The following is an 11,356-nucleotide window of genomic DNA, read 5'->3' on the forward strand; positions in this document are numbered from 1 at the left end:
GTGTCTGTGTGTGTGTCTGTGTATGTGTCTGTGTGTGTGTCTGTGTGTGTGTCTGTGTGCCAGATGATAATGAGGAGCACAGGAGACTCTTTTCCACTTCTATTTCCTTATAAACATAAAATTGTTCTAAAAAATGAAGACTATCCATTTTTTAAAAAGTAAACCTCATCTGAAGTTATCACAGGAAAAATAGGGCTGGAAGATTATTAGTGTCTCTTCTATTTTATCAGTCTGTTGATATTGGTGGAGTGTGGGAAGAGATGCCATGACTGCACTCCAGGGGTTGGGGCCTCCAGGGGTTGTTTGAACTATCTATTCCAGCCCTGGAGAAGCTGAGACAATCTCTTCACATCTAAGAACTCTCCAGCATAGATTTCTGATTTGATGTGTCATTCATCACAAAAATGTCATAGCAGCAGGATTCCACCCTCCCTATGAGTATGAAAAGCCCTGTGGTCCAGCAACAGAACAGGGCCAATGGAGGCGAAGTAAGGAAAGGCCACCGAGTATATGACCCTCACCTCACACTGGCACTATCCTAACCTTAGGGACAGCAGGCTTCCAGCATCCACCCAGAGGAGCTGTTACCAAGTAACTCTTTGTCAGGCAGGCCTGCTAATCACCTTTCTAGGGAAGCCATCCTTACTCACTTGAAAACTAGGTTAACTTAGACCTCCCCAGCTGTCCCTAGCTGTCCCCAGAGAGCAGTCCCCAGACTTCAGGGGAGGAATAAACCCACAATGAGGAGCAATGCTCTCCTTAGAGGCAAATAAGAAAGAGTCTTTCCTGGACCTTGACTTTAGCATCTATCTCTGTCCCTACTTCTCCAGTGTGTGTGTGTGTGTGTGTGTGTGTGTGTGTGTGTGAGAGAGAGAGAGAGAGAGAGAGAGAGAGAGAGAAGATACATATGCCCTGAAATTTGTTACTTTGTCATTTGTAGATACAAGTTCATGGGTGTGAACTTCTTCACTTTGTTGAGTCTGTCCCCCACCCCCAATTAGGTGCCCTCTCTGTCTTAGGGTTACTACTGTTGTGACAAAACAGCATGACCAAAAAGCAAGTTGGGGAGGAAAGGGTTTATTGGCTTACACTTCCACATTGCTGTTCATCACTGAAGGGAGTCAGGACAAGAAATCAAACAGGGCAGGATCCTGGAGGCAGGAGCTGGGGTCATGGAGGAAAGCTGCCTACTGGCTTGCTTGGAAATGACTTGCTTGGTGTCAGAGACTGTGGGAGTTGCAGCAGGTGACAACTAGTGTTCAAATGTCAACCCACCAGAGATATTATTCTCTGATGGAGGAGGAGAATCCCATCCATGCAGGGTCTGGAAACTATTACTCCTGCCTGTAATTTCACATTTGCTAAAACTTTACTGATACACACAAGGCCAGAGTTGCAGATGTCTACAATTAACACAAAGCAACCTGAAAAATCAGGCCAATTCTTTAGTCTTGCTGATAAGGCCTGACTCTATGCAGATCTCTCTGTAGCTTGTCTCATGAATGGAGCACTGTGCCCCCAGCTGCTGGTCACAGGCTTACACCTGGAACCCTGAAACCTTACATTGCCACGGCAAATGACTCAGCTTCTTATCATTTACCCGAGGAATGTGAGATTTAATTCTTGTAACTTTTTCTTATTGCCTCAAGCCTCCTGTAAAAAAAATGTATTTAAGCTAGGTGAAAAAAGAAGCAATAGAGAATTGGAACAGAGAATTGAAACAAAGGAACTAGGAAGAATTAGAACTTAGAAGAGAAATAGAGGACAGAAGAATAAAGAACATGGCTCAAACAGCACGCATGGGGCTTTATTCAGTACCCTCAGATAGAAAAACTTTAGGTTCAGTTTCTCTACACTGTGGAGATTTTCTTTTAATCCTGGATGTAGCCTTGAGAGTTGGACTTTCAGGGATGTTAATAGCTCAACCTGCTTTCTTATAGAATCCAGGACCACCACCCCAGGGATGGCACCATCCACAATGGACTGAGCCTTGCCCCATTGATCACTAAGTGAGAAAATGCCTTACAGTTGGATCCCATGGAGTCATTTCCCTTAACTGAGACTCCTTCCTCTCTGATGCCTCTAGCTTGTGTCAAGTTGACAGGCAAGATCAGCCAGTACACCTCCCCAGACCTCTCCCTACATGCTACTTTCCATCTCTGTGAATGTGACATTTTAGGGACCATACTGAGCAGAACAATATAGTATCTGTCCTTTCGGAAGAATGAGAAGAGAGTGGTTTTCCTCTCATCAACCCAGTTTGTGAGGCAGAAGTCAGCAGCCAGGGTGACCAGAGAAATATAGTCTTTCTCTCTTTGCCTGAAAATCCCTCACCTCTTTGTGTTTGTCCTGTTCAAGTATGATGAACATTGACACCCAGGCCCTACAAGCACCAATAGCCAAGTGCATGCGCATGTGTTTAGCACTGAACCTGGGCTTAGTGATGCTGTTTGACCTAATCTAGTCCCTAAATTCCTGGTCTCCTTGTATATTCAAAGACTTCATTTAGAGCTATATTGTGTCCATGGGAAATATCAACCAAAGGTACTTGGTCTATAGAACAAGTTCCTAAACATCCAAGCTTAGGCAATGAATATAACGATCAAAAACAGAAGGCTGGCGAAGATGTAATTGGATGAGGAGGTCATGTCCAAGCCCCAGGAAGCAGCAGAACTTGGCAGCTTTGGCCATGCGGTTCTGGCTTTAAGGATATAAGAAAGGAGTTATGAGCCACTGAGGCCAGGGGTGTCCCTGAATGGAGGCCTAGAGATGCCATTGAGTGGGGCTGTGAAGATGAAGCCTGGATTGCCTCAGAGACCCCAAAATGTTGGAGCTGCCAGAGCCATGGGACACCTGCCGAAGATACTAACAGGGAGTGGAACCAGACCGAGAGAGAGCAATGTGTTGCAGTCAACAAAGTGGAAAGGAGCTGGAGCGCTGAAGAGAATTTTGACATCAGACATGGAGATGAAGAGTTTAAAGTTTGCCCAGCTGGTTTTTGGTCTCTCTTTGGTCTAGTATTTCCTCACTGTGCTTCCTTCCCTGTGTTTTGGAATGGTAATGTATATTCTATGCCACTATATATTGGATGTATGTTATATGATTTTTTATTTTGATTTTTTTTAACAGACTTAATATACTTTATTTTTCTTGTATGAAAACCCTTATGTGGTGGCCACAGCTGGAGCCTGGGTCCTCTGAACAGAGACTCTGGTGTGGGCTTTCACAAGATGGTCCGTGAATTCCTGATAAGGAGACTTGGTGAACACAGTCTCTTTCCAGAGGTCAGGGGTCAGGTAGCTGTAGGTCTTGGAGATGGCATCAAAGGTGGCCTTGGCAAAGTTGCCCAGGGTGGCAGTGCAGCCCCTGGCTGACGTGTAGCAGTCATCAATACCTGCCATCATCAGTAGCTTCTTGGGCACAGGAGCAGAGACGATGCCAGTGCCTCTGGGGGCAGGGATGAGACGCACCAACACAGAGCCACAGCGGCCCGTCACTTTGCATGGGACAGTGTGGGGCTTGCCAATCTTGTTCCCCCAGTAACCTCTCCGCACAGGGACAATGGAAAGCTTGGCCAAGATGATGGCCCCCCGGATGGCTGTGGCTACCTCCTTGGAGCACTTCACACCAAGACCAACATGACCATTGTAGTCCCCAATAGCGACAAAAGCCTTGAACCTGGTGCGCTGGCCAGCCCGCGTCTGCTTCTGTACTGGCATGATTTTTAGAACTTCATCCTTTAGAGATGCGCCCAGAAAAAAATCAATAATCTCGGATTCCTTAATGGGCAGGGAGAACAGGTAGATCTCCTCCAGGGACTTGATCTTCATGTCCTTAACCAGGCGGCCCAGCTTGGTGACGGGGATCCACTCCTTGTCTTCGGCTTTTCCTTCACGAGCCCCGCGGCCTCGACCACGGCCACGGCCTCGACCACGACCGCGGCCCCTGAGGCCACTGCCGAAGCCTCCGAGGAAGCCGCCGCGGCCGCCTAATCCCGGGCCCCCGGGTCCTCCGGGCCCTCCCTGTGGAGAGACCCAATCTCCTCATCAGAAGAGCCAGCTCTGTGGCTGTGACTACATTACTGCACTGTGTTTCCTGGGATACCCGCCCCTCTACATCATTCCAGGAGTTCCAGAACACTGCTTAAGACTCTGACTGCCTGGGGTTCCTAGTGTGGCCTGTGATATAAATAATAGCTGGGCATCCCAGGACATCTCACAGTCCATGCTCACACTTTGCTAACATCCTCGGAATGTTTCCTCGTGCAAGAGTTGCCAGGATCCTAGAATTCCTTAAGAGGACAAGTAATCCCAGGAAGTAGTCACATAACTAAGAGGCAATGCAAACCCTAGGCCAGCATCCTCAGAAGGACCAGTGACCGGCTTCCAGGGCCGACTCCCAACTCCCAGTCGAAAGAGGGCTTTTTTTTTAATGTCCGGTGAAAGTAAGGCAGCTGGGACTTTTTCTCATGGAAGAATAACATGGGCAGACTTTAATAACAACCACTTTCTATGCGAGGCATCATGCAGAACACTTTTAATGTCGTATTTTTATTAGTTCTTTGAGAATCTCATGTATGTGCACAACGTATTTTGATCGTATCCATCCTTTCACCCCTCTCCTTCCTATCTCCTCCCAGATCTACCTTCCACCCATTTCCAACTTCATGTCTGTATCTATGTCTATGTCTGTGTCTGTATCTATCCCACAGAGTCCAGTTTGTGCTGTGCATATATATATTCATGGGGGTGGGGCCCTCCCCTGGGTGATGGTCAACCTACCAGAAGACACACCCTAAAAGAAAACTGACTCTCCCTTCCCTATAAGCCATCACCTATGAATAGCTCCTCAGCTAGAGATGGGGTGGGGGGTCGAATGTCCAATTTGGTCTTATTCCAATCTCGTGCAGGCAACCACAGCTGCTGAGTTCATGAGCACCATGAGTGTGTTATATCCAGAAGATGCCCTTTTGTCCTGGTCCTCTCTGGCCTCTGACTCTTTCCTTCTTTCTGCCTATCTTCTATGATGGTCTCTGAGCCTCAGGGGGAAGGAGTGTGATTGGATGTCCCATTTGTGGCTGAGCACTCCATAGACACTAACTCCCTGCACTTTGACCAAACCAGTGTGCATTAGCTTCCAGCCCCCGACATTTAATTTGCCCCTATGTGACTCCTTAGGAGAATTGCTCCCTATAACAACGTCCCTTGTTCTCACTCCCCTCCTGCCTCTTGTCCCCTTGTTCTCAGACACAGACAACCCTTCCTGCCTTCAGGGCCTTTGCATCTGAGCTCACCTCTGCCCTTCCCACATTCTCTAGGTGGTTTGTCTTCTCCCGCAGCCCCCAGGCCTCCCCACAGCCTATCCTCAGAGAAGTCTTCCCTTACTTCAGACACAAAACCACCTCCTGGCCCAGCTCTTTCCCACAGCACCAGTCACACTGCCACTTCCCAGAGTGCTTTCTGTCCTGTTTAGTTTCCACCCAGCAGATGATCGGCCTGGGAAGACAAGGCTTCGTTCCACTCATGTGAGAAACCACATCTGTCCAATGATAACGGACAGCAGGTAAACCTGGAAAAGATGCTGAGCTTGAGTAGTCAGCAAGAGAATTCAAGTCAAAGCCGCAATGAAATGCCCCACCAGGTCTTACTAGCCTGGTGGACCAGGATGGATACAGAACAAAAGTGGGAACTAGTGAGTGTTGGTGAGAATGTGAAGAAACTCAACCCTTTGTGAGCGGTAGAGGAGGTGCGAGATGACGTGACACAGTGTGGGTGTTGCTCAAAGAGCTCTGCTCATGCTGTCCGGCTATCCAGCCTCTAAATGCATCTGCAGAAGAACTGAGAGCAAGGTCCTGAAGAGACGTCTGTAAACTCTTGTTCAGAAAGCCATCATGCATTTGGGGCAGCCCGAATGTTGACTGATCTATAAAGTAGAGAAGTGCAGAGCAAGCTAAATGCGGTTGCAGTGTGCCCAGGGTGAGAATCTATATACAAATGCTCCGTGGGGGAAACTGAGATTCTCCAGTATGTTCATTCTTAGGTGTGGGTGTGGGTGTGGGGGCATCCTTAGTTTTATTCCTCTTTGTTTTTTGAGACAGGGTCCCTCACTGAATTTGATGCTCACCAAGTAGACAAGATTGGCTAATCAGCCAGCACTGGGGATCTGCCCGCCTCTGCCTCTCCAGTGCTGGGATTACAAACTTGCATCATGACCAGTTTTTTTTTTAATGGTTTCCCGAAATTTAACTCAGGTCTTCATTCTTACATGGTAAGCACATCACCAGTGGAGTCATCTCCTGCCCCCACCAGGGCATAAATTTTACGTTTCTGGAGTTCAAAGCATCCCAAAGCTTGGAGACACCCCGACGATTGTGTTAGGGTGATGTAGGAGGCACAGCGCCTGCAATCATTGGAGTTCTCAAGATCAGAGCAGCACAGGCTACAAAGTTTGCAGGGCCCAGCACAGAAGGAAGAGGCAGCTTTGCTTGTTAACAGGAAGTGACACAGAGGAATTAGACATGTCATCTATCTCTGTCTTCTGCAGTCTTTCTTACCTACCATGGTATTTCTTGCTTCCTGTTTAATGTCACTGTCTCTTGAGCCCAGGGATCCTCAAGGGAGCTGCCTGTGTCTGTTATGAAATCACTGCGCTTTTTGTGGACACCAGTCACTGGCTCTCCTGTCCATCAGTCACCTGAGAGAAGCACACAGACTCAGACAGGAGCAGTCATTTTCTAAGTTCCCAGCGGGGCAGGTACCCTGCAGGAGGTCTGGGTGCACTGAATACTTGGTCAGGGTTGGACAGTAGCCTTACCCTCCCACTGTAATATGGCCCTCCATTTAGAATAGAGATGACATAACCCCTCATCTATGTGCTTGCCCAGGCCCCTTCTAGGAGTAGAAGATGACAGTAAACAAAGACCACCTGTGCAGGCACGCGTGCACACGCGCACACACACACACACACACACACACACACACAGAAACAGGCCATTCCTGTCCAAGTAGCGGGGGAGTGGACTTGGCAGTAGGTTAAGGGTCAAGAACCCATCCCAGCTGGTCAGGGAAGTGCCAGGACCACAGATGAGTAGAAGGGCCAGGTCTACCGTCCCTCCAGACTGTGTATACAAAACACATTCAAATAAACCAAAACAAGCAGCCCAAGAGCATGACAGCCCAAGTCTGGAGACCCTCTGAATCAGGATCCCAAGAAACTTCACTCACCACACCTCTCTGAAAGTCAACCCACGTGGGGTTCATAAAACCCTGCTAACAGTAATTGATACACATTCAGACTTTCCTGATGGCAGCAAGCCTAAACAGAATCCCCAGAGCAGGCTCGGGGGTTGTGTCCCACAGGCCCAGTATTTCTCCAGGCAGGGGATCTTTGGGAAGGCCAGCCCACAGGCCTACTTCCCTGCACAGTACTCCTTCTTAACCTACAGGGCACTCCATCCTGTAGCGGTCCTGACTCCTACAGCCTGACTGCAGCAGGAAAGTCTTACCACCACCATCTCCCAGAGAGAGAGAGAGAGAGAGAGAGAGAGAGAACACATTGCGCTAAGGAGACACTTCATGAGGATATTGGCTGAGTTCCTGCTCCATTTAACATGGAGCAAAGACATCCGATGTTCGAGGAGACCCTCTTTCACCATCTTTATTTCCAAGGTCTCATGACCCTCTTTGAAGCTCTCATCTTGCAAGCAGAAGAGACTTGGTCCTGTTTGACAAATAAGAAAGCTAGGTTCAGGGGACTAGGTAATTAGTCAATGTCACAACTATATAAGGATACCAAAAGCTCATATGACCATCTCCCTGACAACACAGCATCCAGAATCCTAGTCATTCCCAGAGCATGTGAAGTGTAAGACAGAAGAGGGGAGGGCCAGCTGCCATGGAGACTATGCTCCCATCTTTGGTGAGAGGCAGTGTATACTACAGGCCACCACACACGGAGCTGGCTGCAAGGGCCCATCCTCTAAGGCTGTTTGCTGCCTGCAAGCTCTGCCTGGCCTTGGTGTGGAGGGAGCTACAGGAGCCCCAGAAGTCCAGGGCTGTGAGTGACTGCAGTGTTTGGAGAAGCTGCTGAGAAGGAATTAGGTTGTTCCTTTCTAGGGATCAAAGGGAGAGAAGGTGGCCCTCGGGCTGACTGTGGGTGGGGGCCAGTTCTTGGCCTCCTCCTGCAAAGGGGGAGAACCAGCCCTTCTCATGGGTGTGAGCTCTGCAGCCTGCAGGCTGCTCCCTGTGCTGCTCTGACTTAATGGCCATTTGTGGTTAATGCACACAGATGCCAGGATCTTTTCAGAATTATTCATTCCTCGCCACATTCCCCCAGGGACTGGCAAATGTTGTTTGGTTTGACTTTTAATAATGTACTTAGCTGTAAATGTTGTGAAGCAGGCTTCAGCTACAGGGTGGGGAGCTTGGGAAGCGATTAGTGGGGTTTCTGACAGGGGGCCCAGAGGGCTTGTCTTAGGAAAGGATTTCAGCCCATTGTTGTGAGGATTCTTCCCTGTGCCGGGAGCGAGCTCAAATGGGAGGAGCGCACCCCTCTCTCTCCCATCTGTCATCTCTGCAAGATGTTAGTTTTCCCTAGCTAATGGCTCACCTCAGGCCGATGGGCATTTGTTTTCAATTCTCCTTTTCAAACTTACTCTGTAAAGCCTTATATAGAATATTCCAGACTTTCACTTTTGTGCCAATAAATGAACAATATTCAGCTCTAGAAATAGATTCTATGAAATATTCTAGATACCCATTCTTGCTCCAGTAAGACAATAATATTCAGTGCATAAGTGATTACTTCTAAGAGATTCAACACACCTCTGAAAATAGAGCCGTCAAGTCAGACCTGGAGGCTTTTAGATTTTTCTTCAGGATACCTCTGCAGATCTGATGACAGCATTTTCTGTGTCACATACCCTAGATTTCTAAGACAATGGTATAAACAATAACTAGGGAAAAGGACTAATTACCACTTTTCCATTCACATGAAAGGACAGTTTCCATTTCTACTGGCTAAACCGCATTTTCCACTAAAAGGTACACAATGTGTTGGGCTGCAAGAAGTGGCTTTATTTGGCCTCATCCACCAAGGCAGAAGGCCTGGAATGCTCACCAAACAACACCACCCAGTCAGTGAAGTTGCTCAGACCATGGGCCTGACAAGTGGAAGGAGCCTGGGAATTCTTATTCTTCCTCCAAGTGTGACACACGTGTCCCCAAACATAAGACAGTGACCTGTGAGCCATGGCTTCTATGCTCTCACAGACACAAATCTCCAGCAATGATTACCTTTATCCATTCACTGGACAGTCCCCTCATGAATTTGGTATTAACAGCCCAGAATGTAAGATACACTGGCCTTCTGCATTCCCCAGTCAATTTTTTTTAATTTTTAAATTTAAATTAGAAACATGAATGCTTCACATGTCAATCCCAGCTCCCTCTCCCACCCCTCCTCCCTTGTCCCTCCACCAGCCCCCCAGCCCCCCCACCCAATCCCCACATTATTCCCCAGGGAGGGTGAGGTCCTCCTTGGGGGATCTCCAAAGTCTGTCATTTCATCCAGGGCAGGACCTAGGCCCTTCCCCATGTGTCCAGGCTGAGAGAGCATCCCTCTATTTGGAATGGGCTCTCAAACATTATTCATAAACCATGATAAACTACTACCCAAGGCCCCAGTGATTTCTGTGGCCTCCTCCCCAGCACTACATTCATTGAGTCTGTATCTGTCCCCTGTTGGCCTCTCAGGCATCCATCTGAGATTCAAGAGCTCCCCCTTATCCGGTCAGCTGTCTTTGTGGGTTTCACCATCATGGTCTTGACCCCTTTGCTCATCACTCCTCCATCTCTATCACTAGGTTCCAGGAGTGCAGTTCAACGTTTAGCTGTGGGTATCTGTCTCTGCTTCCATCAGTCACTGGATGATGGTTCCAGGATGGCATATAAAATAGTCATCAACCTTACCATCAAGGAGGGGTAATTAATGTAGTCTCTCCACTATTGTTTAGTTTGCCAGTTGGTGTTATCCTTGGAGATCTCTGGAAATCTCACTAGTGTCAGCTCTCTCTTCAAGCCTCAATCTCTCATCCTGCTTTCCTCTATTCTTACCTCGACTCAACCTTCCTGCTCCCCCATACCTTCTTCTCATGTCCTCTTATGCTCCTCTCTATTTCCTGGCTCCCTCTCCCCTCCCCTGATGTTCCTAATTTTCTCAGGAGGTCTTGCCTCATTCCACTTCTCTGGGGTATCATGCATCTCTCTTGGGAACCTCCCTGTTTCCCAGACTCGTTGGCACTGGGATTGTAGGCTGACACTCCCCTGATGCATGCCTAAAATCCATATGTGAGTGAGTACATACCATGTTTGTCTTTTTGTGTCTATTCCCAGTCAATTTTATTTTTGAGTATTTGGGGTCCAAATTTAAACCAGGCTGAAGTGTTGAGCATGCCCAGAGTACACATGATGCTCTGGACTCTTGAGGCCAACTTCGCCCAGGTTGTCCCATTCATAACAAAGCATAAAATACAACTGAGAATCACGAGTGTACTACTGTCTCAGTGTAGGAAACAGGAGATAGTAAGCTGTATGGTCAACAGAGACACAAGACAAGAAAGGAGCCATAGGAGAACAAGCTCAAACCACCTTGCAAAAGGCAGGTAGTACTCCTTTGCTAGGCCCTTGAACATAATTACCTCAGTTCCATCTTCACCATCTGCAGTCATCACCACCATCACCATTGCCACACCTTTGCCATCCCCCTCCTCCTCCTCCTCCTCCTCCTCATCATCATCACCCTCATCATCACTGTTACCATTATTGCCACCACAATCATCGTCTTCACCATCACCACCATCACCGTCTTCACCACCTTCATTGTCTTCATGGTTGCCATTACCACCCTCACTGATACTCCTGGCATCTCGTGCCAATGTAGAGAACACCATTCAGACTAAGATCAACTAAGCAAGTGGCAACTCATCTAGAGGGTGTTGGGTAAGACAAATACTCTGTTGCTAGTGGGACTGCAAACTCCTACAGACACTATGGAAATCAGTGTGGCAGTTCCTCAGGAAGATGGGAATTGATCTGTCTCAAGATCCTGCTGCATCACTCTTGGGCATAAACCTAAAGGATGCTTCATCCTACCTCAGGGACACTGGCTCAACCATGTTCATTTCTAATAGTCAGAAATCGGAAGCAACCTAGATGTCCCTCAACAGAAGAATGGGTGAAGAAATGAGATACATTTCCACAATGGAAAATACTTGTCTTTTTAAAAAATGATCATGGATTTGGCAATAGGGTGGGAGGGAGGAGGGGAAGGGGGAGTGCGGGAGGAGGGGAGGGAGAGG

General features: G+C 48.0%; 1 protein-coding gene across 1 annotated transcript; it reads right to left on the bottom strand.

The window, feature by feature from the left end:
• Positions 1 to 3,164: 3,164 nt before the first annotated feature.
• LOC121142680 (40S ribosomal protein S2-like) lies at positions 3,165 to 10,948 on the bottom strand. The gene is made up of 2 exons (XM_040752808.1): positions 10,697 to 10,948; positions 3,165 to 4,022 (listed from the first exon to the last, which is right to left on the bottom strand). The coding sequence occupies exons 1-2, from the start codon at positions 10,946 to 10,948 to the stop codon at positions 3,165 to 3,167; spliced, it is 1,110 nt and encodes a 369-aa protein (XP_040608742.1).
• Positions 10,949 to 11,356: the final 408 nt, after the last annotated feature.

This window comes from Mesocricetus auratus, unplaced genomic scaffold (assembly GCF_017639785.1).
Source record: "Mesocricetus auratus isolate SY011 unplaced genomic scaffold, BCM_Maur_2.0 Super-Scaffold_100010, whole genome shotgun sequence".
Taxonomy (NCBI): domain Eukaryota; kingdom Metazoa; phylum Chordata; class Mammalia; order Rodentia; family Cricetidae; genus Mesocricetus; species Mesocricetus auratus.

Excerpts from the sequence above, each read along its gene's own strand:
- LOC121142680 (XM_040752808.1), bottom strand. The coding sequence starts at position 10,948 with ATGGTGTTCTCTACATTGGCACGAGATGCCAGGAGTATCAGTGAGGGT. Across the intron at positions 4,023-10,696 it reads ATGGTGAAGATGGAACTGAG|GGAGGGCCCGGAGGACCCGG; the intron begins GTAATTATGTTC and ends GTCTCTCCACAG.